Source organism: Temnothorax curvispinosus, unplaced genomic scaffold (genome assembly GCF_003070985.1).
Source record: "Temnothorax curvispinosus isolate PA1 unplaced genomic scaffold, ASM307098v1 QBEX01008120.1, whole genome shotgun sequence".
Classification (NCBI taxonomy): domain Eukaryota; kingdom Metazoa; phylum Arthropoda; class Insecta; order Hymenoptera; family Formicidae; genus Temnothorax; species Temnothorax curvispinosus.
The window spans coordinates 41,646-69,090 of record NW_020217900.1 but is presented as its reverse complement, the minus strand read 5'-3'; the positions used below and the strand labels follow the sequence as shown (position 1 = coordinate 69,090).

Below are 27,445 nucleotides of genomic sequence, written 5' to 3'. Positions count from 1 at the left end.
ATAAAGAGCAAAGAATAATAACAAACAATGATCAAGACCTTGTGTTTATAATCTAAGGCTGCGTTCCAGAACCACTCTTAGCGCAAAGAGCGTGCTCTGTCCTTGCTCAACTTTCTGTAAGTAACAAAGATAGAACGACGCTCGAGCGTTAAGAGCGTGGTTTGGAACGCAGCCTAAGTGTTTTAAATTTTGCTGACTCCTGGAGAATGTCAAAATGGGAATTATCCAACAACTCCGTGTCCTTGCTATAGAATTTATACTATTAATTTGCGCAAATTTGAGCAAATGCTCAATTGTGCATTATAAAAATTCATTATATAAATTTCCGATTTTTCTGATAAAATGTGAAATATGATCAAGTATAAGCTAGGTCTGTTAGTTTTAGCTAAACTTCTTGCACAATTCATCTTCTTTCTTTTTCTCTTCAACGTGAAAAGGATGAGAGGAAAGATGAACCGTGTAGGAAATTCGGCTAAAACAAGCATGCCAGGTTTATACATATAATCTGATAAAGTGATAAAAATATAAAATTCCGTTGAAATATAAATCTTCAATGATCCTCTCCGTAGATTCTTCATTATCAACATAGATGACATGTTAAGCATAATTTACATTATATACACGTAAATGTAAATCATTAATTATGTTTTACACGTGAATGCTCAGTGATACTAACAGCAACAGCAGATGTTATAAAGTATGAAATAAAATAAGGAATAAAATAAAGGGATAAGGAATAAGGGAATGTCGCATCTCACTTCAGTACACGTATATTAAAGTGAGATGCAACATGCCTTATTCCTTTATTTTATTCCTTATTTGTCTCATTAAAGTAAGTCAGATAAGTCACTGCTTTATCGGTAATGTATTGTCACGTAATGTATCAAACAAAAAACATCAAAACGTGGACGTGTCCGTCTCTCCGACGTGAGAGGGCAGCAGTGATAACACAATAATCCTAACCAAAAAGCATGCTGTGGCTGTGAATGCTAGGAATAACCGTACGTTTTCGGATAACATCAAGATTTATAAATATTTGTGCATTAACAATTTTTTCGGTATAATATCTGATTTACAATGCGGCTTGGGTTGACCCTGTTAGGCTACGTTTGCAGAATACCATATAGATACAGAGGGTGAGTGCTTCTCTTTTCTTTCAGAAAGACTAATCATATTTAATTATCGGGTTAAAAACCACGATTTTACATTGCTTCCTTTTCATCACATGGAATTCGTCACGTGTAACTCTGTAAAACTTTGCTTCACGCAGGAAATACCGAAAAGTTAAGAAACCATCTATGCATGATTTGCTTAAGATGAAGCAAGACTTCGAGAGGGAAGAGCAGAATATGTTGATTCTACGGCATCCCTATCTCACGGTTGAACAGTCTAGCGGCCACATGAAGGATCTGATTGGAGACAGGAAGGACAACTTTTTAAAGAAGATATATGGTGAAAAGGACGCCAAATTCCAGAAAGAGATCACGATCGCCGAACGTCTGTGCCATATGAGAGTCACAGAAGCGTGGGACTAAGGCTTCCTACAGACATGTGTAATTACGTTTTGTAGATCACTTTAGGTTTTTGTAAATTAAATAAGCAACAAATTCAACAATGACATTTAATTTTCTCTTTTCTTTTTGTGCACAATGCCGAATATACTACATAAAGTATTTCTTAACATAAGAACAGTATCATGAAATATATTACACAAGTTACGTCTAATAAGGTACATTGAGAATGTACAAAGTAAAAGTTGCGACTAATACTGTGACATAATTGTTCTAAATCATTAAATTATTTCGTTTGTATAAATTGATTCAAGCTTGCACGTCAATAAGAATGCTTTCTTGAAACCGGGTTGAGACATCCTTTGGCTTATTTTTCATCCAACCAAACGGATCTGTATTAATCTCCTCTTCTGTTAGTATCTTTCCCTCGTACAGCATATTTGCAAAATCTGCTGCAACTGGATCAGCATTAACACTACTAATTCCTATTACTTTGCCATCTTTAAGATAGTAAGCGAAGAATTCCAGTTTGTCCAGTGAGCCATGAATCTTTATGCTAGTAGGGTTTCCGTGGCCTGAAAATAAAGCGATAAAGATTGTTTAATTGAATTGTTAAATCTTTACGAAATACAGCAGTGCAAACACAGCATTTCAAAAGTATAATAAATATATTATGTGCAAATTTACCTGCATATCTGTAATTTCTACCCAGTAAGTTCGTCCAGAAGAATGGCACAGTCTTCAAAGCAGTTTCTTTACCGCATATGTTTAGAGCTGCAATTTTGCCGTGATAATGAGCTAAAGAATAATGACCTATCGCAGCTAACGTGTCGTCGGATCCATATATCGGTGCATAAGCTATGTCACCTCCAGCATATACATTTTCCACACTCGTTCTTAAATGCTAGAATTCGATTAACATCCAATTAATAAAATGAAGAATGATACATAATTAGAACTGTACATAATTAGTACCGTGTCCGAATGTTATACCTTATTTACTGGTATAGCACCATCGTCTCTCATTTGAACAGAAGATTCTTTCAGCCAGTCTGTATAAAAAGTGGATCCTATTCCAACAATAGCTATATCCGCTGGTAGAATCTGGCCGTCTGTAAGTTCGACCTTAGCCACAACACTTTCTTCACCTTCTTTTGGAATAAATTGCTTGATATTGTTCTGGAAAATGAATTTCACACCTGGGAACATTGATTTTATTATTACTAATACTAATGCATACCAATATTCTATTCATACAAGTGTAACTTTATACAATACCTTTTGCCTCGTGCTCTTTTTTAATTCTGCTACCGATGTCCGCGCCGAATATCGCTCTGAGCGGCACGGTATCGCGTCCTATTACCGTGACAGACGCGCATTTGCCGATACAATAAGCCGCGGCTTCCATGCCGATAAAGCCTAATCCTAGGACAACTACATGTTTCTCGGGAGACAGAAGCGCATATACACCTTGCGAATCAGTATAATCTCGTAGAACAAAAATATTCGATAAATTCGCTCCAGGAACATTTGGCATCCTCGGTTTACTGCCTGTGCAAGAAAATAGATAATCGTACTTCAAGTTCTCGTTATTACTCAATTTGACAATATTCTGAGTCGTATCTAGACCTGTAACAGAGTCAAAAATGTAGCACGAAAATGTAATGTAAAATATAGGTAACGCGGCTTAAATATATGTTGAACGAGATGCTTATTTCTTGTACCTATCGCTTCTACTCCAAGTTTCGTTTCGATCTTGTGATCGTTGTAAAACGAGGCAGGTCGTAATGCCGCTTTCTGAACATTGAAATCCAACACTTTGGACACTTTTATTCGATCGTAGGGTACCGCGTTCTCTCTGCACACCATAACGATGCGTCCTGTAAAGCCTTCCTGTCGCAGACTCTCCGCACAAGTCGCACCCGACGGTCCACCGCCAACTATTACGACCGTTTTCGTATTTTCAGGGTCACGTGCAGCCATATCCTTCGTGCGTTTGTTAATATCCAGGTCCTTACGTTTGGCTCTTACGTGAACAAGACCGGCTTCGTCCACGCGCACCTGTTAAAAGCAGTATACATAAAAATAACATGTTAAACAAATATGTAGGAGAGAATCTTGATAAGTTCGTAAATTACCTTGTAGCATGGTAGAGAATCCAAGCCTGGATAATCTTCAATGTCCCCAGTTTTGATGTTAAAACACGCGCCGTGCCACGGACATCTCACCCGTCCTTCTGCTAACGCGCCGGTATGTAGCAGAGCACCGTAATGCGTGCATTTGGTACCAATCGCGTACAATTCTCCCTTTTGTTTCACCAACAAAATTTTTCCCCCGTCCTCTCCAAGCGATAACTGCTGCATCTCATTTTCGTTGATATCTTCCTGCTTGCACACCACACCCTCGACATAGTCATGTTGTTCCGAAGAGCCTGAGAAATATGCAAGACAATTTACGATTTAACTATTTATAATAATTATCTGTAGCTTATTACAGACGTGTATTAAGAGCTTATTATAGACTATTCTTAAAGGTGCGCAGCAACAGGTGACTCACAAGTACAACAACATGGCAATTTATTATATTCATGCGAGATATTCTCAGCTTTATTGTATTCACTGTAATCCTCTTTAATTTTATTCAACATGATGGAAACGGATATCTTAGAAATTACAAAAGAGTGAACCACTATAACTCTAAAATCGCAATCTAATCATAATTCTGAACGTATCTTGGCATGCATAGATATAAACGTGGAAACACAAAAGTGAATATGTGAATGTGATAAATTGACAATACTATTATGTGTATGTGTGTGCATACGTCTAATCTAACGCACGCAATAGATAATTTTACTCTATTCTTTCTTTACGTCTCTATAGCAGCCAGTAAACAATAGAATACTCATGACAAGCTGATTTGCGAGCTTGCATGACAGCGGTACCCATTGAGTACCTCCGATCAATCGCCTCATCAAGTGTCTCCATAACGAAACGAGAATCCTCGTTAACGACGCGTACAACAAACAACTCGCATCGATTACGTAACGCAGCATACAACAAGGAAATCTCGCCGGAGGGGAGCGCGGACGTGAATCCCGGCTGACGTTATCTCGTACGTGGATCGGCAGTCGCACCGGTTATCAGTGATGACTTAACGAATAATGATAACTTTTGCCCGAGGTAGTTGCAGCGAGCAGACGACCGTAATAGTCCCGTCGAGGGATAATCCCCGGCGTCGGCGTTATTGCGGCGCATCGGCGCGACTCGTGCGTCGCGCACGTGACATGGATGTTCGTTGCGTCGCGTTTGACACTCCAAGTCACGTACGAATGAAAGTGCGATGAATATCGATGCGGAGAATAAAATAAAAGCGGAAGAGTCATTTTCAGTCTAATTAGCACGAAGGCGAAACGTATTGAATTCGCAAAAATTATTATTAGCCTGAGAAATATCAATATTGATTTACTCTCTGTTCACCCACGTATCGATTGCTATGTTTACTTGTTAAAGCGCGACACGAGTTTTCGCTCTCGCGAATTTTTCTGTCGATAGTCATAAGTCATATCCTGTTACTTTTAAGCTGTGATGTCAGAAAGTAAGCGTGACTCAATTACAAGGTCCGCGTTCGCGGAAATGCGACATACAATCTGTTCCGGTATAACCTCTACAAAGAAAGGAGCATACATTTCTATGCGTCACTTAATTGTTTACGTTTGTTGCAACACACACCGGTAAAGGTATTGCCCCCGCAGAGGTGTCCCGTATCTCACGTATCTGTGTCGTGTGTCTTACATTTGTAAGACATTTGCCTTATTAAGCGTCACGAGGACGTACCCTGGAAAAGGCGCGAGAACGACATGTTCGTCAAGGCGGCCCACCTCCGTCCGAGCAGCGCGAGTGTCCTGACACAACGCATCGATCCCCGCAAGGCACTGAGAAAGTAGAGAAAGAACGTGCCGGCACTATTCGATCGGTGCGTCCGTCCTCGTGCTACATAGCACAAAGCAGAACGAATGTTTCTTAAACCGCCAGTCAGTATATTTAATCGCTTGTAATTGTTCCGTCACTCCCGTCGTTAACCGAACGCTTCATCGGCGTAATATAGCTGATGTGATTCGCCTCTCGCAAAAAAAGCGCGAACAAATTAAAATCTTAAATCTCAAAATTAATCGATCACTGTGCGCGATGAAAGATGAAAGAAAGGAAGAAGAGAGAAAAAAAGAAGAAAAAGAAAAAAGGAAGAAAGGAGAGTAAAGAGAAAAGGAAAGAAGAAATAGAAGAAAAAAGAAGAATAAAGAGCAAAAGAAGAAATAAAGAAAGAAGAAAAGCAAAGAAAGGAAAATAAAGAGAAAAGGAAAGAATAAATAAGGAGAAGATAGAGAAGAATAAGAATTAGAAGAAGAAATAAAGGAACAAGAAAATAAAGAAAAAAATGAAAGAAGCGAAGAAGAAGATACACGCATACGAGAGCAGTCTTTGATCGCGCGTGTCGTTCCGAATTAATTTGCGATTAGGAGAAATTTTAACACAATATCAAAATAGCACGATGTGTAAAAAAAAATAGAAAACAGCTTTGTTTCAGATTTTACACGAATTTTGCGTGATTCTCGCACTTTTCTCCAGTTTCAGTTTTCCTCTTGGCGTGGTACACACCTGTTGCGGCGGAGATGTCCTGACTCGAGTCGGCGCTTCTCCGGAAGGCTCTGCAATTGCCCGCGCCCATGCTGCAGCCGTGTGCGAACTGTCGATCGAGTGTCGACGAGACTGAGAGCCGAGGAAAAAAAGGCTGCGCGCCTATGTTTTCTTACGGATCGACCACGAGAGTGTACCGTGCGCCGTGCGCGTAGATATCCCCTCGTGATCTACAATCGTGCGGGCGTACGCGACCTTGGGACATTCGAGCGATAGTTAGATTCGCACTCGAAGACTTTCACACATTGCGCGAGATACGCTCCTCGCGCCCGGTTCGCCACCGCCCTTCCGCCGGTCTCGCGATTGGAAAATCGGAACTCTCTCGTGCAGCGAAACGGCAATCTCGAAATTCCATTAGGTTCCAAGGAACCGCGGTTAGACGATAAGATTACCGTGACTCATTCCAGTCACGAGTTACGACATACTTATTACCGGAGAAGAGAGAGCGACGAGTACTTATATACTCCCGTTCGTGGCTGGACTTGTATAATGTGGGGAAGTCGAATCCGCAGGCGCAATGCGAACGTTCTACGAATTGGTTTCGAAGAGGCGCTCAATGCCTCTTGCTAATTATAGACCGTTTCTCTCCTTTTTCGGAGGAGTTCGGTTCGACGTTTCAGAGAAAACCCAGCAAACACCAAGTAACACATGTAACTCGCAATTTCCTACTCAAAAATGTAAATGCAATATGTGTAGGAAATTTTAAGTTGCATGTAAGTTGCGTGTTACTTTGGTGTTTGCTGGAAATGTATATACAGCATAGAGTAATTTGAATTATTTCTATCGCCTCTAAAGGAGCTAAAGCGCTTTGTTGTATCGTGGCTATTGTTGCACGTCCGTCAGTTTTATCGATAATTCAAAGTTAAAAGACGAAGCGTCGAGAGTCGAGATATCGCGATATCATGGCTTGATCATCATTCATCATAACGAATTTGGAATTTGCACAACAAGTGTTTACCGTGCGCTACCGTCCTCTGTGGAAATTTCGCGGAACAGGGTCGGAAACAGGCATGGACGGTAATATGAAGGATGTAGAATAATTCCTGTTGCCGACCGCGATACAGCTCCGCAACGTCGGCGTTCGGCAATTATGTTCAAGCTCGTTGGATGTCGTGAGAATTCAGTTTCTCGCGCGGTTTCTCGGTGCCGCGGGGACGACTTGTCCGCACAGTCGACAGTCGTTTGGGCTTAGTGAACCTACGGACCCAGCTCACATTCCGCGGACTCGTACACACATTTACACACAACGAACACATTTTTTGCGAGCGATGATTGTATGAACATTCTTAAGTAAGGATAAGAACAAAAAGAATGGGAATGAGAGTAAAAATAGGAATAAGATTAAAAAAGATATCGTGTTTGACGTGGATGAAGCGAGAGTTAGAAACTTATTTTTATATTTATATCTCTTATTAAAAGATTTGTTTCCGACTTTTCCGCACGAAAATCTCCGCTTCGCAGTTTTCCCTGCATTTATTTCAAGGAAAATCATCTCTTTATTAGACTCTGATTTTATTGTATTCCCCAAGCTCTTTCCATCTCGCGCGAAAGATTAATGGCGCAAAAACGAATACAAAGTAAGTGAATAATAGGAATAAATGAATTCAGTAATGAGAGCGTGGGGATTGAATATTGAGGGAAAAAAACGGGAAGTGAAACGGTACACACTACATACACATATTTTTTCAAGATATAAATTATATATTTATTTCAGTTTTTTTTTTTACAATTTGCACGAAAACTACTAGGTCGTAAAATGAATGCCATCGAGTGAAGATTAAAACTAACGTTACATGACGTTTTAACACGCGAAGTTGCTCGCGCCGAAATGCAATGCGCTAAGACACGCCATGTGCACATAATCTTAGAAACTCGAATATATTTTTAATAATGGTTAAGAAGCTGCGATCGTCCGCCAGTATCCCGCGGGATGAGATAAGTTTTAAGCACGTTCTTCCAGACCAAGTTTCAGTTTAGGTGTTTTTTTTTTCCTTGGCTACTATCTGAATTGTTAATTCATGCAGAATAACGAAGACTCGATACCACGTGCGTAAATAGAAATAAGATTGGCTTCTAGCTGTGCACTTCGGGTTCTGCAGCCTTTTATCTAACAAAACCGACTTCGGCGCGATCGAAATCGGCGCGAATCGGAAAAAATTGGTCACGGATCCCCGAACCGCGACGAAAATTAAAAGCGTTCGTTCCGCGGCCGCACCTCGCTCCGAGATCGCACATCAAAACGAAATGCATACGCGCGGGGTCGTAGGTTTCTTGCGCCACGCCAAAAAGCAATTACGTTGGTGCGAAATTAAGAGAAACCGGCGTTTCTTTTCCTTCCGTTTCGCTTCGTAGCGTTTCAATCTCCAGCGGATGACACGGTCGATCTCACGTGTGTGGTCCCCCGGCCCTCATGCACCAGCCGGCGAAAAGGGAGAGGACTGCGCGGTGGCTCGCGAGATTTAAATTAGCAACCGTTAAAGCCTTCAAAAGAGACATTCGGTGTATTCAACGATGCATGAAAAACGGAGCAGCGCGCGGCCGGCACACACGCAGCATAGGGGTAGTAAGGGTAAACGGCTACGCTAGAGCACGGCTATTTAATTTGTGCCTGGCGGCGGCGGCGGCAATAGTATAGTGGCGACGGGGCGGGGAAGCGACGGCGGTGGCAGTCGGGGGTGGTGGCGGCGGCGGTGGCGTAAGGTTACGCGGATCTCTCGCTCTTTGAAGTCGGTGGTTGATGGCGGTCGGTCACCCCGCTGGCGCTGCACCGCCGCTAGCCGGCGATGTGGGCTTGGCGCGTACGCACTGAAGGCAACCCCCCCCGACGTAGGAGAAACCCCGGGGTCTCCGGGAGAAGCAGGAGTTATACCAGGCGTGAGGACGATGGTGGTCTCGCGTGCGAGACTTGAACCGAAACGGATGTACATCATCCCGCGTTCCTTTCAGCATCGCGTCTTCCCTGGCGTTTCTTCGAAAAGATCGCATACGTTTTGTTCGCGCTGCACGCGTATTTGCGTGACGTTATTCGGTCGGACACTCGCGGGCTATTTTTCTTTATATTTCTGTCAGAGACGGAATAGAATGTGATAGGATGAGAAATAGGATAAATTGAGAGACGGGCAATCAGTTATGAAATATTTGTAAATTTTTAATGGTATCTTTTTAGGTGAGGAATTTTACGGTAAAGCGCGATAAATTAGGAGATGAATAAATAATCTTGTCCGTTTTTCCAGTGTGAAATTTTAATTATTTTTCTATGCAAAAATAATCAGGTTCGCGATTTATTTTGTACGTTTTCGTTGTGTTGTCGTAGTGAAAATAGCCGGACTCGGTCAGCCAGATTTCAGTAAATCTGACGAATATATATAGGTCAGCCGTCAAGTTATCGAAAAGCTTCAAATTTCTTTTCTTATTACAATCAATTATATCTATAATTATGATAATTTATGATTGGCTACGTAACAAAATGATCTTTCTTCCAATTTAGAGCTGCTCGTCGTTATTCCAACAATGTACGACGTTAAAGTAATTCGGAAGGAATCGACCGCGACTTATATAGTCGCTCTCGTCCACGCGATGAAACCCTGAAATAACCCCAACTTTTGGCATCTCGTTTCCGGCGTGGCGTGCAGCGTGATACGGGCATTAGGCTACGTGCAATTTCTTCTGTATCCTCACGACGGAGCCGGAGCCCGCCGCGGGCGTAGCGCGTAGGGTATGATGCCGAGCGCGTGCCGAGGGTGGCCGGTCGGCGCCGAGCGCCGTCGAGCGCGTCCGAGGTCGGTCGAATCGCGGCACCGAGGGAACTTAGCGCGCAGCTCGAAGTGCCCCGGTTTAGTCTATCTCCAGGCGCCTAGACGCGACGAGTGCCGAGAGGGGTTGCGGCGCACGAGGCAGAGGGTTGCGCGCGTGGGTTGTACGGTCGTCTCGTTCCTGGTCCTTCCCTTCCCCGCGTAACACACACACACGCACACGCACACAATCCGCACACGTATAACACACGCGCTCACGCGTATACGCAACTATCCGCACTTTTCCGACTTCGCCGCCTCCCTTATGTTTATACCGATACGCAGTCGGAAGCCGAACAGGTGAATACCCCCTGACCTCCTCTCCCCCGCGATGAAACGGGAGTGGTAGATCCTTCTCGTCTTAACCCGTTTAGTCCGTCTACCTTGCCATCCGCCTGCTGCCTACCTATATCCTCTGATCTCTCGCGAAATTTTCCAAGGAACACGATGACTACGGCACCGCCGGCGGGGATGGACGCAGAGCCGCGGAAGAGACAGTTCGCCGGGCATCGGCCGTGCACGAATCGGTCGGCCCACCACGTGGATCGCGGTTTCGCGCTCTCGTCGCTGGCACCGTTCGCGCTCGTCCTCGTCCTCGCGCTCGGTAAGTAGTTTCTTTTGACCGCAACGCGTTCGCCGATTTTCTAAAAAACTCGATCAATCGTCGAACATCGTGCTCCTGATGATATTACGGACGGTAATTGCGGAACCAATTATCGTTCAACAGAAAAATAAACCAGGTCGGAAAAATCTCGAAAGCATTTTATGACTTAAAGAGATTCCTTTCATCGAATCTTTTGGTTTTCCCAGATAAAAATAAAAAACTTACGTCTAACTTTTTTACGTTTCTGGTATTAATGGTCTTTCGTGTATCTTTTTAGATTTCTGAACTCCGGAAAAATAGGAAAGATTAATTCACAGACGTTATTCTCTCGTTATACCACTGATAAAATCTGTATTATTATTAACCGTATAATTATTGTTAAAAATAACTGTTACGGTACTTCATTATCACGTTAAGCAAACTGGAATTCGCTATTAAGCTTCATGTTAATCATTTGTGAATATAACGGAGCGTGTTGTTTCGAGCAAGCACGGCGTCAGATTATCGTGATTCGTGATTCATAACACGTTTTGTGTGAGACACATTCCGAGTTACAGTTTTAATAAGACACATGGGACGGCAGTACGAGTTTCGTAGTCGTTTCACTTTACAGAATTTTCAACTTTGCAACTTATCGCTAAGATAACGCGCGCGCACACAATCGCTTGCCGTAAACGCGGAAATATGAGAATGTATTTTATTTAAAAAAATATTCGCGGAGTTTATTCTATATTGTTGCGATTTTTTTTGTCCTATAACTCGCATATTTTTTTGTGATCTACAGCCATCATTTGTACAATCTCGTTTTTTTTTTGGCATCAAAACGACGACACGCGTTAACCTACTGTCGGGATAGAGTTTCCGAAAACATATAGAAAAATTGATGCAGCGCGATGGAGCGCGGTCGCGGTGCATCCGCGGAAAATTCAATTCTCTGCCAGAAATATCTTGCACGAAACCAGATATTGATCTTACGGAGCGGAAGATAGCCGCCGCGGGTGATAGCGTTCGTGTAAACTGAGTCGCAACGTCGTTTAACAAAGTGGGGACAACAATATTCGCGCTCGTTGATATAATCGCGCACCGCAATGTAACGCGAGAATCGCGAGCTGTCGAGAGAACGGCGGAGAGGGCACCGCAACAAAATCCATTTCCGCAACTCCCCCGCTGCCATTGAAGCTCAATATTGTCGGGACTAGAATAACAAGTGTCTTATTACGCGCGTCATTGATCGCGAAATCCGTTCGTGAACGATGTCAAATGTTTAGTAAAAATCGACAGAAAAATACAAACAAATGGATATATTTGTACGCTACTATTGTTTCCGGAATTGTTTCCAGAATTGTTTTCAAAATTGAAAACTCTGCGGTGAAATTGATAATTTCGTTATTTTGCGTTTTTTTTTTGTTAATATTTAACGCGAAACAATGCTATTAACAAGTTAATCGCGTTGTAACTGCTAATTTCCCGTCTTTCCCATGATGCAAGAGTAATTTACCATCGATCCGATTAGGAGGCAAGTTAGCCAGCCAGGCATGGGGGAGAGGGAAGAGTAAAGAGCACTTCTGAAATGCATCAGCCATGGAGAGTACTGTCTAACGGCGCTAATCGGTCAAGTGCCCGTTGGTTGTCGAGTAATAATTGGCAGAAGCGAATAATCAATTATGTTAACGCGGATATGGCATGCCCTTGTAATTTCACGCGCGCGTATTATCATTACCGTGAAAGCGTTTTAGCGATCGGCGATCGGCGATCGCTCGCGTGTAATCTACGTCAATATCAATTTTTCCAAGCGGAGCGAGGACGAGAAGAAAATTTTATTATTTCTTGGAAAGGAGAAAAGAAAGAGTAGACAAGACAGGTACCGTCATGTACAGGCGCATATACGTATCGTATTTCGCGCAGTGCGCCGCATGAGAAAATGTATGCCGTGTTAAATTTATATATTATATATATATACATATTACATACATTCCGCGCTCCTTGTCGCGAGTTATACGTTCCATCTGCGAGTTTTTGAAATTTCCTGCAATGATCAGTTTTCGCCAAATATTTCGTGTATCGCGCGCTGCCGCGCTCAAACGCGAAACTTATTGAGATCTTAAAGTATTCATGCTCAAAAATAAAACCTCGTAACGCAGCATATGTAATATCTCGGATAAAAAAGAAAGAAACGTTGAGAAAAAAGTCGGGGAAAAAATAACAAGGAATAAATCTCTTGTTGAAATTCAAGCCTCTTTGATTCATCTTCCTCTTGATGTACCAAATATTTCACGTATTCGTGTGCTCTGCGATAAAAACTTAAAAAATCTCATTTTAAAGTATTCATGCTCAAGAATAAAACTTTGCAACGTACGTGGTGTACATAATATTTTGGATGAAAAAGATAGAAACGTATAGAATAAAGTCGGGAAAGTAATAAGGACTGAATCTCCCGGATTGGAATTTAATCGAAATTCAAGCCCCTTTGATTCCTCCCCCCTCTTGATGGTGTACCGGTTTATCCTTATCGGGAGCACGCTGTCGCATAAATCAAAGTGTTTATTCAGTAGCCACGTAGAGAGTCGGGTGGAGAATGCGAGATGGTGGAGCCGTGCGCTGCTCCTCGCTAATAATCTACGACGTGCCGCTTTTCTGACCCATACTTGATAAATATTGCAGCAGTATACACTTTTGCCGTCTCTCTCTTTCCCCCGTTCGAGATAAGTCGAGCGAGAAGTCTCGAGGTCGGATGTCCCAGAGGTTTAGCTTTTTAAACTCAACTTGGACATTATACTCGGAATTATCCGACGTTCCGCCGGATAGGAGAGAGGAGGATAAATAATGGGATTTCGATATTTGAGAAATCTTGGCGAAAAGATGGCCGCTCCTCGTAACGAGCAGATACGTAGCTTCGTTTCGAACTATATCAAAGTGGCGTACACCACAAAAGGTCTTTTTGAAGAGGCGGATTCCCCGGGCGAAGTTTAATCCGTCAATCCGTGAATAAGCTCAAGAGCGGCGTTTAGTTTCTCCGATGAAACTTTTACGTAACGTACATTAAATTAGCTCCTGCTCGGATAAGATTATAAGCTATATCGGCGCACAAAGAGGCGGCGCACCCGAGGCCTGCCTTTTCCCTCCGCGTCACGTCACCGGCCAAGAAAGATAATTCGACACAATGTTTAATTACGGCGCGTAATTAATGGCGCACCTACGAGAGTGGGTTCGCGAACGTCCGACCGCTATTCATTCAACCGCCGAGTAATCCTTCGGACCACAATGGATCTACGACGTGGAATGCGCCAAACCGTCGCCTACACGGGTCAATTTATCGTTTCCCTCGGACGGCAGGACAAGACATGCCTTTCGGGATGCCGTAAACGTTTGCCCGTATAACGGCGCGGGCAATGATTTTAAATCTCTGAGTCGCTATGTCATGACATTCCGTAGTTTAGAATTCATTCAGTGGGCTGAAAGATAGCGCAAAAATTTTTATTGACCGGACGAACGGTATTTTATCAATCCAACTTTATCAATCTATTATTATCTTTATTAATATATATTTTGCACTGCATTTTGCATGCAATTATTGACAACGTAATAATAGTTTAAGAAAAAAATACGCAAATAGATTCATGATCTGCATTGATCAAATTAATCTCAGCCACAATTAATTACGACGGTCATTGACCGCTATAAAATGGAGCAATTCGTTTTCATAATGAGAAAAAATTAACGTGGTTGGCAAAAGGATAAAAATTGTTTCAAAGGGAATTAAACGTGGTTGGCAAAGGATAAAAAGGGTTTGACAACTTTCTTGGAATTCAATCAGAGAATCACAGGCAACGGATAATCTTAATAATCGATTTCGGTCGATCTCATAAGCCGAGCGGTTTCAAGAAAGCTAAATGTCGAGTATCACATCGAGGGGATTGGCCGAGTGGATAGTCGCCGCGTGTGGTCAGCCGGTTCCATTCCTCCCTCTTCCTATTAATCGGAAAAGTGTACAAAGACCGGCGCGCACGGCCGCCTGTTGAATTTGCCTCGGTATATACCTGTCGATACGCGCTGCTTGCTGCCGCGGAGCGCAACGTGGAATTGAAAATAACGCTATCGGAACGCTATCGGGATGGTATCTAATCGGAAAGCAATTATGAGCCGTTGAGTTTAAGCCGTGGCATACCGTGTACGCCATAGTCATTGCTGTTGTTATAGCTCTGGCGTCATTCTCGATACCACCTCCGGTGCTCCGATTTACGCTAAATTCGTCCGGATAAAATAGAACGCACGAAACGATGAAGACCCTCCCTTTCCCACCTCCGTCACGGTGACAGCCAGTTTAATTAAATTTCGCGTTCAATAAACTTTTTAACATCCGCGATTTCAAGTTTTGTTTTTTAATTTCTCTCTACGCTGTGCAAAACAGACTATGTATGTGTGTGTGTGTATACATGTGAAAAAATTGAGCTATATGATAAATATATAAGCTGGATTTACATATTTATATGTTAAAATAATTTTTAGAAATATCTATACATATTATTAATAGATAAAGAGTTAGAAGATAGAATTTTGCGAGAATTGTGACGTTAGGTAATCATCGGAATAGAGTATAGAAATTTCTCTGTATTCTTCCGAGCATCGCCGATATACGCTCCAGTTCGTCCATTCTCAATTCTTACGCCGCGAAAGCTGGGTAGTAAGTAGCAAGCGGTATTCCGTGTATTACGCAGAAAAGCACACACAGAGAAATAAAAGAGAAACAGACGGGGATAAAGGAACGAGGAGGAAGGAAGGGACGTAAGATCGTAGTTCTTGTAATACAGACATCTCTCCTCTCCGCTTCTCTTTTTCAACCGTAGAAGCGCTCGGCTGTCATCGGCAGTATTTAGTTTAAGGATAGCGGAGCCCGCGGGGAGCCCGCGATTCCGAGTCCGGAATAAAGATGGAGTTGATAGTGGGGTGGATGAAGAAGGAGCTCGATATCGCTCGTGGTAGGAAGAGAATGAGCGGAGACGGAGTGGCAAACTTAGAGAGGAGCTCGTGCAAACGCTCGTCGACTCCGGGTCACCGCCGTCATACCGCCACAATACAACCCTATCAGGCCGCGGCTGAGACCACCCCTAGTGGAGCCTCGCCGGTTTCATTCTTCTGCATCTACCCTCTTCCCTCCCTCTCCCTCCCCCCTGCCTTTTGCCCGCCATCGCGACTTCGACCCGCTGCTCGTTTCCAGCGCTCGTTTTCACCGGAGCCTCTCGTTTCTCCGCGTCTTTTTCGCCGGTGCACCGCGGCCTATAACGAGCGGTGCACCCCATCCAAGACGTTACGCTTCTGCTCTCTTTTCTTTTCCCGCGTCCTCCTCGTCCTCCTTCCTTTTCCCCGGCTCCTCTCCCCCTTCGCTGTTGCCCTCTCATATCCCATCTTTTATTTCTCGGCGTCCTCCTTCTTGCCGCGCGCTCGCCGGCTTGATCTTCTCTCCTTTCTTTCGCTTCTCCGCCATTTCCTACTCTGAACCATGGGAATAAATGAGGAGCACACGTCAAAGCAAGAAAAAAGTAGACGCCTTTCTTGTTGTAAGCTCGAGCGCACTGGCGCTGGGTTGCCATGTTTTTCTACGGTGCCGTCTTCTTACGATGTAGACGTCTTCGCGGGTGGTTTCGTCCCCCCCCCCCGCGCGCTCGCTTCATGGTTTCCCAATGAGGGTCTCGCCGAGTCGGTTCGTCGACCGGTCGAGATTAAACGTCTCCGCGGAATGTCAACTCTCGGAAATAAATCTTAAACAATTTGCATTTTTTTTTTCGTTGTTGTTAAAAATTCGCGCATGTATTTCGTGTATCCGAAATTATAATTGTAGAATAGACTTAACGAAGTCAACGGAACCTGTTACGAGATGTATAACGCGCTCGATACAGACGTCTTGTACGTGCAAATGATTAAGGAAGGCACGTCTCGCGAACGCGCGAGATATACGTCGTTTATCTGTGCTTCGTTTAGTTTCACGTTTTCTGCAAGCGCGAGCGAAATTTTCCGACGTTCCTGCTGAATCGTCCTCCGGTACGAGGATGTCGTCTCTTGGAGCGTTCAATTCCCTACGTGACTGTCGTGCATATCGCGCACTTCTGACGCATGTCCTTGCAGTAGTTTGAGTCGATGATGCAGTCAGACCGTACAACGACGCGAGACGAAACTTCCCATAGTTCTCTATGCAATAGTCGAGATCATAGTTAATACACGGTAACGCGACAAACTCAAATCAGTCAAACGCGTCGCAAAGTTTATAAAGCAGAAGTATGCAATCCGTCGCTATAAATTATTCCACGAATTAATACGACCTTATAAGTCGAGTGCTTATAATTAATTATAAATAGACAGTCTATGCTATACTTCGTTATAATTATATTATCGAAGATCAAAACGTCTGATTAAGATACGCTATATTTTAATTTTCGACTACATTTATTTTATAATATTGAAAATTGTTTATGTATGCAGATATGTATATTATATTTCGTTTAAACTAATATATTAGGCTTCATGGCCTGTTAACATAAGTTTTTATTCTTTGAGTTTGATTCTTTGTGAGCTAATCTCTTTATATTAGCTAATTATTATTCTAAATAGCAATTTGGTTAAATATATTTCGAGATAGATTTTATTTAGTTATTATCTTGAATACATATATAGTTTATCTTAAGATAATAGAACAAAACGGATGTGTGTGTGTGTGAAAAAATAGATAACGTTGACGGCCCGTAATGTCATAAATATATGACAGACTTTAGAACTACCTCACGAACTATTTGATCACGTAATGGAATTGATAAAATAAACTCCAAGCGCGAATGAAGATTGAGGATTGTGCGTCCACGGGGGAACGAATGAAGCAGCGGAGTTAGCACGCGCGCTGCGAAGAGCGGTTGCGTAAATAAATTCCAGCTTGAACGGCTTAACGCGTATCGCGCGGCAGCTACGTCTCTGCAGCGGCAGCTTTGTTAAAAGACGTTGCGCCCGAGGGAGTAACCTGAACGAGGTACGGAATGATGAGGAGGAAAATAAGAAAGACCCCGGCTGGCGGATTCCGGCAGCGGCGACAGTGACGGCAGTACCGCACCAGGCACAGTAATAAAACGTGACGGAAAGATGGCGAACTATAATGACGCTGCAGGTATAGCTGGCTGGATATCCGCCAGCTAGAATTTTCACGAAGCTAAACGAAGTATATCGGCAAGTCAACGGACGAGCGGAGAGAACGAGGGCGAATCGACGAAAGGATAACGCGAATCGTTGGGCGTTAAGCACCTTAAACGCGCGTAAGTGCCGAGTCTTCTTTAAGCACACAGTTTCTCTCTCTCTCTCTTTTAGCTCGTTGTTTCTTTCCGTTCACCTAGGTATAATTGAAACGAAAAGAAACAAAAATCGTAGGGCATTCGACGGCGCGTCGTAATGGCTCAGCCGAGCGAGATAAGAAAAGAATACGTGACAGGTATCGCCGTCGGTATCGGGTACACGCCAATCGAAGCTGAACGCGGCAGATGTATAGGACGTGCGGGAAGGTGAACGCGGGCGAATTACGTACGTGACGCGTGTCGCCGAGCGTAAGATTGATTATCTCCGGTGGTTAACAATTTAACGCGAGGTGAAAATGCCGGCGGCATTTTGCACGGCACGGCGACGCGGCGCGGCGGCGCGAAACTGCAAAAGATTCGCGAGTAAGAAAAAGGCGAAGGTGAAGCAGGGAGGAAGAGTAGGTGGAAGAAAGCGGATAGAGAATATAACGGGGCACACAGAGCGCGCGTAGCACATCGCGGCGCGTAACGAGGGTACAACGGAGGAGAGAACAATAAGGGACGGTACCGCGCGCGGGATGTCTGCCAAGTAAAACTCGGCGGAGTATATACGAAGAATAGGGAGCACACCGAAGACAGCCGCCTCCCGTCGCCCTGCCGCCCGATATCCACCGCGTCAGCCCCTTAATCTCTGGCGGTGTGATAACGTCGACGCAGCATTTTGCATGCTAGACTGCTGCCGCATCCATTCTCGTTTCTCTCCTTCCTCCACCCCGGACGGCGGCGTCTATTCGCCTCGCTTTCTATCTCTCTCGTGCTCTCTCTCTCTCTCTCTCTCTCTCTCTCTCTCTCTCTCTCTCTCTCTCTCTCTCGCCCTCTCGGCGACGCGTTTCCAAACGCGTACGCCGGCATCAGCGAGCTCCACCACCATCGCCACCGCAGCCACCGCCACCACCGCCATTGCCGCACTGTCGTACTTGCCGCTGCCGTAATCTACTACCTGCTCAAGCTAGTCTGGCCTGGCTTTATTGCCTATGTAGCGGCTTTCGAGACTGTCGCCAAAGTACGATGTCGCGCGCGCACGCTCGCGAAACTATCGTAGTATCGTATTCTCTCCCATCGTCTATAATCAAACTTCACGGATCGTGATCCATGTATCTATGTATCTTTGTCTTCCACAAAGTGGAGAACACCGGGGTCTAACTTGAAATGTAAGTTTCCGGCTTCGATGTGTGGACGGCCAACGCCGCACACGTACGAAGAATAATTACTCGGCCGTATTAAGGGGATGTCCGTTGGGAGGCACGTTGAGAGTATCATGTTTATGGCCTTCGTGCCGGATCTCGCAAGCAAGAAAACGTCCGACCCCGAGGTAACGCACGCATGGTATTTCTCGTAGAAGAGGAACGTCGATCGTAAAAGCGGCTGTTTCAATGGATAAATTACGTTAGCAGTTTGTTCTCGGAGAAACACGAGAATATCGTGGACCGCATAATGAAGGAAAGGAAGAAAATAATGCGGGGAAATTAACTAATGGCTCTCTCGCGCGTCGTCCTTTTTCTCCGTTTTCAGTTCAAAGCAGCCCCGGGTAACGTCGGGCACGTAAGTCAATTGCCTCGACGTTGCGTAATAATTTCCGCCGAGATCCCTCGCGTAAACGTCGGCGTCATCCGCATCCGCATCTCTCCCGCGCCGCGCGTCGAACTCTCGTATAGGATACAGTGAAATAAAATTCAAGAATTGCCCAGTTCTCGGGCGGGTTACAGCGACACGGGCGGTAGAAACGGTGTTAACGGGCTGCGGATGTCGGTGGCGCGGGGGGGAGAGAGGGAGGTTCCATAGTCACGCATTAGGAGGTCGCTCGCTCTGTTCCGTGGCCCCTCTAGGCTCGTACGTTTCAATTTGTCCCCGGCCTCTGATGTAACCGCGCGGTCTCATTAGTCGACGGGGCGAAGGAACAGGCGATGGCCCCGTCTCTGTTCCACCCCCGGACGCGCGACTCTGTCGCTCAACCGGGACGCGCCATCCCTCGCGCGCCACCCCACACCCTTTCCTCTCTTCCCGGTCCTCTCTTTCTCTCTTTCTCGCTGTGCCTCTCGCTCTCCACAATCAACCTTACTGCTGCACCACTATTCCCGACCTAACTACCTCTTCGCTCTACGACCACCATCGGCAACGTCACCACCACTACCGTCGCCGTCGCCGCCATCGACTATATACCGCGTCCGCGGGTATCGGTCTATATACCCTTCACGCTCCGATGTAAGGTACGGACAAACAATTACTTGTTCCACCCTCGTAATTGGTATGCCAGGAAAGAAGCCTCTATCCACCTGTCGGCTCTGCCACCTAAGACTCCTCGAGAAACTTTAGTTACTATCCACGGAGAACGGCGGACCCCCTTCCACGACGATCCCTCGAAAGCTCCACCGAGCGAAGGAGTTTTCAGAGAATCGAAATTACGTCCCGCGCCGAATGAAGGAACGAACTCCTTGGCTGGGGCTTCTTACATTTTTACGTCTTACTTTTAGATGTGTCTTTATTTTCCTGGGGTCTCTTTCCCCTCTTTTTTCTTCTGTCGGGGTTGATGTTTTGCGCAAATAAGGTATCCTTTTATCGACGATGTTTTCGTAATTGCGATTCTCGATATACGAGCACGAAACAGCAACGGTCTGAAATGTATGCCACGCATCATTCGTGAATGATCAGCGTTTCATAACGGGGACAATGCAGCTGTTATAACTCGAGTTATAATTATACCGATCGTAATTGCATCTGGGGATAACTACCCTCGCAGTAATTTATTATTGATTCTTATATATATATGTACATACATGATATTTAACACACACATAAATTATTTTCGCAAATAGGGAGAAGTTTAAAGATACGTTTATATAATTAAGTTACATTTGTTGCAAAAAATTTTAAGTAAATCGGACGATGGATAGAATACTCGATTAATTCGACGATAAACAAACGAGCGTAATTACATATCTTGTTGCTCGTCTTGTTGTCTTCACAATGCAGCTGTAATGCAACGCGCAACTGTATAACAGTATATGGAAGCGTCCGTATTCGTATCAATTCTCGAATGGCAACGCGACTAATACATACAACGCGGTTTAGAGATGATGGTCCCGTCATCAGCGGGTCCTCGCAATATAAGCAATTAAGTGCGTAATTATATGAAACCGCACACGCCTGCGGCAACGGGCACCACAAATTCATTCGACGTGAACCACAAAGCAAATCACTGTCATGCGAAACGCGCGCTGGCAGCCTGTCAAGCGTCGCGCAGAAAAAGTTTCGCCGAAATGTTAATAGTGGTCGACGTTTTCGTGACGTTTATCAGTTCGCGTCCCGCGATGAAATAAGAGCCGGATTATGACGTGGCCGCGGAAACGCGAAAATTTTCATTGTCTTTACTTATACGAAATTATAAACAATTACACAGAGAATTAACTGTCCAGTCGAGAGAAAGGAAAAACGGGAGAGGATTATAAGTCTTTTCGCAGAATATACTATACATATAAATTGTCCAATTCTTAATTAATATTTATTACGTTTAGCGCACAATAGTGGCAGCAACATTACTGTCTTCAATCATTGCTTTTGTATTTAGCTATTTTATACACTTTTTCGCGCTTTGCTTCTCCTCTCATTCGTTTTTTCTTATTACGGAGATAAAAGGATTCATTTTTGAATCCTTTTATCTCCCGTACATTTGACAATTTTTGCAGTTTAAATATTTTTACCATTGTTAAAAAATTCTAATAATTCACGTGTTGGTTTTTCCCTTTTCGTCATGCTTTCTCCATCCACGAAAAACTGTTTACAGTAATCGAACGTGTCTGAGACAGATGCACCCGTAGAATATGTTTGCTCTAATAGTACCGGGAACATGGAACGTAATTTTCTCCTCTGTGTACAAGCTCCGTAATACTCGACATTTCCACGGTATCTCTGATCAGGGCCGGCCTCAAAATTTTCTGACATCAGCGGCTAAATGATACAATGGCAATAGTAAAACAGTCCGAAATTTTCAAACCTTGTAATATTTTCTTTAAACCTCTATTTTCTTAAATTTAGACATATATCAACAGCAGTTATTTAAAAAATTGTTATATATAATCAAATTAACATTGTAGACGAATAATTAACATTTAATAAAAAAATATTAATTAAATAATTATAAATAATAATAATTAAATTACCAGAATAATAACATTTTAGATTTTGTGAATTAACGAACTATATAAGTTCGTGAATCAGATACAACTTGTATACATTTTAATGAATCTCATAAAACGTGTGCGCATGGAAATCTTTATATCTTGAGGATATGAGAAGCGAAAAGAGATGCGATACAAAGTTAAAATTATTACAATTTGCTTATAAGGTATTACAATCTAATTGATTTACGAGCAAGCGGGATTCTCCTCGTTTACAAATTCCGATCTCTCGCGGTGATGTATTCACCCGCATCGCAGTCGACCGGCCCTGACTTTGATTCTTGGTCCGTACCGAGAAACCCGTTTCTACTTCCGCACTCACATGCACTATAGCATGCATACTAGAGAGCAAATATAATTGGAATAAATGAAATTATGCCCGCCCTCTCATTTTCGCTAATACGATTTTCCGCTTAAGAACGGCGGTCGATCGTTCGCGGCGTGTGATGGGATCAGAGAAGGGAAAAGGTGTTCAAACACAGAAAGCTCTCCGTAGGCGCGAGAGAGGTACGAGGTTTCCGTTTCCGCCGGCAGCAAATGGACATTTACATTTATCGCGAGAAAGGGAGCGTCGTGATAGACAAGAATGCCGTCGTTATGGCGGTGCGGCGGTTCGGCTCAGGCAGCTCTTCTTCGCCAGGCAGATGCGTAAACGAGATAAAAGCATGCAAAAGACGCGCGCCGCGCGGTGCAGCGCGCCGGATACGATGCCGCCTTCGCCCTAGCGCGGCTTTTATCTTTCTTATCCCCCTCTGCGCTCCGGCTATATTCTTTTACAAACTTTTAAGAGGTAATTGAACGTCAACAAACTCCGTATTTCAAATTATTCAGCGTAATATTTCTTTCTCGTCGTGCATTCGCGTTTGCGTTGGCGCGAGACTTTATTCACCGTCTCACAAATTCCGCGCTTTATTTAACAAGCGGACTCGCGCGTAAATAACACACGGGGTGCTCCTCGCTGCCTAATTTTACGCGAGGAATCTATCTTCATCTAACAATTATCGACAGTTTAAGAAATGACTTTTTTCATCATTATGATGTGTCCCGCTTATTTCCATTTTTATTATTTTCGAACAAATTAGTTTAATATTTCATAGTGAAAGTCATAAAATTCGAGAAATGATAGAATTCGTCGCTCCCAGGAAAAGTGCTTCGTGACCGATTAGCTCGTCGCTGCTGGAACTTTCGTTGTATTTTTATTTTTTTCGCAAATAGCGCGACGCGGCAGGCTCGCAAAATAGAACGCGAACTTTTTTTATTACATTCATCAAGTAGCCGAATACGTTGCGCCGGTCGGGTTGGTAGTGCCTTAACCGTCTTCGATACGCTACCGCCAGTAATGTGATTCTTGAATTATTCATGAGAAATATGAGTGGTACTTAATCGCGCGCCCGCCAAGCCCCCGCGCGCGCGCGCGCGCGCGACGCATCCCGCGCGATGAAAGTGGTAACGGGCAATTAAATTTAAATTTTAAACGCCCGGACTTTATCGTTCGCGATGAATTAATCCGTTTGATACCTATCCGGCGCAGGTCCGGTGCGGCGCGGCGGTTTGTTTTGTTTCGCGGGGACGCGTCGCGTCGTTACAAGCTCGACGGTATAAAATTCATTCTGATTCATTCCGATTTGAAGCTCGATAACACATTCATTTAAGGGAGGGAATTCACGTTTTCACGCGCGCGTTGTTATCCGCGGGACGATTGAGGAAAATTGACGATAGCGCTTTTCGCGGGACGATTCCAAATCGACTTCGCGCCGGAAAGTACAAAGGGCGGCAGTTCAAAGATCGGATAAGAAAGGCCGGTAATTCGACGAATCCACTGGCACCGAGTCAGCGTACGTTAACAGAGCGGAAGGGCAGAAAGGAACGGGAGAGAGAGAGAGAACGGCAAAGAGAGTGGTACGAGAGGACGAGAGACAGGGGATGAAGGCCGGCGTGGCCGTGGGTCGATTTTACACGAACAACGTACAATCTCTATGCATGAGGCTCACTGGAGCTACCGCTTCCTAAGTACACAGAATACGTATTTGCATTTCGGTCTTTGTACCGGTGTGTCCTGTTAGTGCGCCGTCCCCCCCTTTCTGCTTGTCACATACTCACACACGCGCATCCTCTCTCTCTCTCTCTCTCTCTCTCTCTCTCGCATGCGCGTTCGCTCTCTTGCTCTTTCCCTTCCTGCTTCTCGCTCGCAGTTTCAACCGTGGCTGGCTGGTTGGCTGGCGCTGGCTTTATGTATACGCATATACCCGTTCCGGACCTACACGCATAGCGTTAACCGCACTGCGGTTTCCGTGCGAGTCTACAACTATCCCTCCAAGATAGTATTTATAAGCCTCGTATTAAATCATCGTCGAAGACGAGAGAGATACGCGACACACGTCGCGCGGGGATTCTCCTGACGTTTCACCGCGGACTCTCGTCCGAGAGATGTCCGCGACAAAATCGGCCAGCATCCTCCGTAAAAGAGAGCTCGTAAAACAGCGCTCGGGATATTTTATATCCCGAAGCGGCTGCCATGGATGTTAAATGAAACTTGTTCTCGATAAAATTTGACGCCTCCGACGTGGCGGGGATGGGGGTGTCGAAAATATGCGGCGTCGGGGAAAACACGGAACATTCGCTTCGATCAACGGATACCTATTGAGATACAGTCGGGAATTGTCGGAATAATTTCTCCTTCGAGTCAATGTACTGCGGCGGGAATTTCGAGAATTCGGAGTTACTCGAAAATAGAGTGAGAGATCGGGGCGAGGGTGGGCAAAATCGCGACTGTCAAGCGCGGCGAAATTAACATGGCTTCTTGCCGCGATCTGTGAATGTACATTGTCTGCGAACTTGCTGTACGTAAGTCTACCGCGCTCGCAGACCTTGGATTAATTCATTGTTCAAAGATCCCCGTCGACCCCCGTCTCTCCGCGAGAGCACCCATTCCGCAAATATTCTCTCTAGCGATCCTTCAAGCCTGGCTTCGAAATAACAAAACGAAAACTTCCGGAGAGCGATACGTCGATCGAATCTTGCGCCTCGAGTCTGACAATGAGCCGTGGTTCTGCAAGAGGGTTACCCTCGAGCTCAAAGAAGCGCGATTTTCCCGAATGTGAAAATTTGCTAACTTTAATTTACACGCGGAAAGTACGGAAATGCGCGTATATCTCGCTAAGATGAATTTTATTGCGCGCCTAACAGTAGGATTTTTATTTGACGTATACCGTAGCTTTAAATGAAATCTTCCCTCCTCTCTCTCTCTCTCTCTCTCTCTCTCTCTCTCTCTCTCTCTCTCTAGAGCCTCAGATTAATTCTCCCTTAAAACGGCCGACTTTACGATCCCGGCTGTCTCGAGCAGTTTCTTTCCGCGGCAGTTCAGTAAGTTGGCCGACCGTTGGCCGTAAAGTATCACCGATTTATGGCCTCGGGTTAGCGAGCCATCTATGCCGAGAAGAAATCAGCTATTCTGCCGATTTCTTCGAATTGATCGCACGTGTATATTGTATATACATATACCTACCGTACGTAACGGTGTGCGCGAAATGAAATACGAGTTGCGAGCTACAGTTGGATTTTTGACGTTAAACCGTATCCGTAATTTTCTCGAATCAAGTGCAAGTCGTTGCCGCGGTTGAAAAGGGAGACCGTCGCCCGGCAAGGGGGTAACTGAAAATCAGCATGGCCGGTTGGACGTATTATTTTTTCCTTTTTTTTAATAACAGAGCACCGCGTAGCTTTAATATGCGCGCTTGTTTTTTTTTTCTTTTTTTTTTTGTAGTCGACCGCCCAAAACGTCGTTTAACTCCACGGGCACGAATGTACGTGGCGGATAGGAAAATTGTACGTGGTGGATATATAAAACAAGCAGGCATGACGAATGAAAAGCATCGGACCTGAAAGCGAAGCAATTTTAGGTATTGACCTTTTTGACAATGCGCAAAGAGGAAGTACCTGCTTTCGTGCGTGAAGCGTGGCGCGACGGCCGCGGCGACAATTAAATCCGCCGGGCGCACTTTCGTTTCATTATCCTCCGATCGATATCTCCGGAGCCGGAAAAATACGACGTTAATGTCACACACGGGATTCGCGGTAAATAGTTGAAACTGTTCCAAGTGCGGATAATCGGAGTACGTATAAAGTCGTTTATTTATGCAAAGGTAAAACGGCGATGGTTAACGGCAAAATATTTTATCATGGAATGAACGTAGTTTAATTAACTTTATAGTGATCGCGTTTCAAAAGTATTCGTTCACGGTTACGCCCGGAAAATAATATCGCCCGCGCACGCTTTTATCCCGCTAAAAGTGTTTGCAATGTTTTTTTTTTTTTTTTCGAGGTATTTATGTTTTACGCGATACAATTTAAAAATTTGCGAAAGAGCCCGGCGCGCGGGAATCTCGGGAATATACATACAGAAAGGTCAGAGCGCGGTATATTTAACCGCGTTAACGTATCACGATATAATTATTTTCTTTACGCACCAAATATGCAAGCGTGTTTAACGTAATAACGCGAGTCAGTGCGAGCGAATAATGTCCGCTACTTATGTCCGTTTTAAGGCAGCTTTCACGCTCATTATAAGCCGCACGGCCGCAGGGATGCAGATCGTAGCGGAACAAAAAACCGCATATCTCGCGGAATTAGCGAATTTCCGACCGAAAAATATACCCGCGCGTTCCTTTGAGGCTAAAAAGATACCTCGCCGTATTTACACGGGAAAAAAAGAATTTATCAAAATTACGAAACGCGCCCGGAGGAATGATGCGAAAGGGGGAATCGGAACCACAAACGTTGGAAAATTACTGCGTTATTTTTTCACCGAATATCCCTCCGCGTATCGAGAACTCGTAAACATATTCGGCGTAACGGTGTAATTATAGTTTTGCGGTCGACAATTTTCGAGCGCGCTAAACGTTTTCGCCGGCTGGAATTTCGCGAAAATCACGAACGATTCGTGACTAAGCGAGCACGTTAATATTATTTGGCCCGCGATACACGATAGTACAGACTATCTATACTATCGTTTGGACCAGCTAATCTCTGATGCGGTAATGCGGATAAATTTCCGGACGATAACGCGAAACGCACCGAAATTTAATGACGAAGCTTTATCGTATAAAGTTCAGTAGTTAACGCATACCGGGGGTGTGTCCCGGGTTTACCGCATCACCTTCCACCGTTCGCGGATCAATTCGGCGAAGTGCATTTATATTTTAACTAAAGTGTCGAGGAGGAGGGAGGGAGGGAGAATGAGCATTATACAATTAATCTTCTACCGTCGCATTGGTACACCGCACAGTAGACGCGTGATCGCGCGAAAACATCGCCGATAAGCTGCTCAACTAGAAATCAGATTG

The 27,445-nt window shown here is 44.4% G+C and overlaps 3 protein-coding genes across 6 annotated transcripts in view; 2 read left to right on the top strand and 1 right to left on the bottom strand.

The window, feature by feature from the left end:
• Positions 1 to 937: 937 nt before the first annotated feature.
• LOC112457685 (ribosomal protein 63, mitochondrial-like) lies at positions 938 to 1,625 on the top strand. The gene is made up of 2 exons (XM_025020869.1): positions 938 to 1,136; positions 1,271 to 1,625. Exons 1-2 carry the CDS (start codon positions 1,078 to 1,080, stop codon positions 1,533 to 1,535), a joined length of 324 nt encoding a protein of 107 aa, XP_024876637.1. The 5' UTR covers positions 938 to 1,077; the 3' UTR covers positions 1,536 to 1,625.
• LOC112457684 (apoptosis-inducing factor 3-like) lies at positions 1,608 to 6,644 on the bottom strand. Of its 3 annotated transcripts, XM_025020866.1 has the most exons (8): positions 6,167 to 6,644; positions 5,348 to 5,503; positions 3,650 to 3,942; positions 3,236 to 3,572; positions 2,790 to 3,140; positions 2,505 to 2,710; positions 2,199 to 2,415; positions 1,608 to 2,086 (listed from the first exon to the last, which is right to left on the bottom strand). In XM_025020866.1, exons 1-8 carry the CDS (start codon positions 6,234 to 6,236, stop codon positions 1,821 to 1,823), a joined length of 1,896 nt encoding a protein of 631 aa, XP_024876634.1. In that variant the 5' UTR covers positions 6,237 to 6,644; the 3' UTR covers positions 1,608 to 1,820. The 3 variants fall into 3 exon arrangements, with proteins under 3 accessions (XP_024876634.1, XP_024876636.1, XP_024876635.1); XM_025020868.1 differs by lacking the exon at positions 5,348 to 5,503 and having other exon boundaries at positions 6,167 to 6,641; XM_025020867.1 differs by lacking the exons at positions 5,348 to 5,503; positions 6,167 to 6,644 and adding an exon at positions 4,467 to 4,789.
• A 3,417-nt stretch (positions 6,645 to 10,061) lies between these two features.
• The window catches only part of LOC112457686 (Down syndrome cell adhesion molecule-like protein Dscam2), a 54,877-nt gene continuing 37,493 nt past the window's right edge, over positions 10,062 to 27,445 (top strand). For both annotated transcript variants that reach the window (XM_025020870.1, XM_025020871.1), the window contains exons 1-2: positions 10,062 to 10,296; positions 10,437 to 10,600. In XM_025020870.1, the coding sequence (XP_024876638.1) occupies positions 10,262 to 10,296; positions 10,437 to 10,600 (199 nt within the window). In that variant the 5' untranslated portion in view covers positions 10,062 to 10,261. The remainder of the gene's footprint in view (positions 10,297 to 10,436; positions 10,601 to 27,445) is intronic.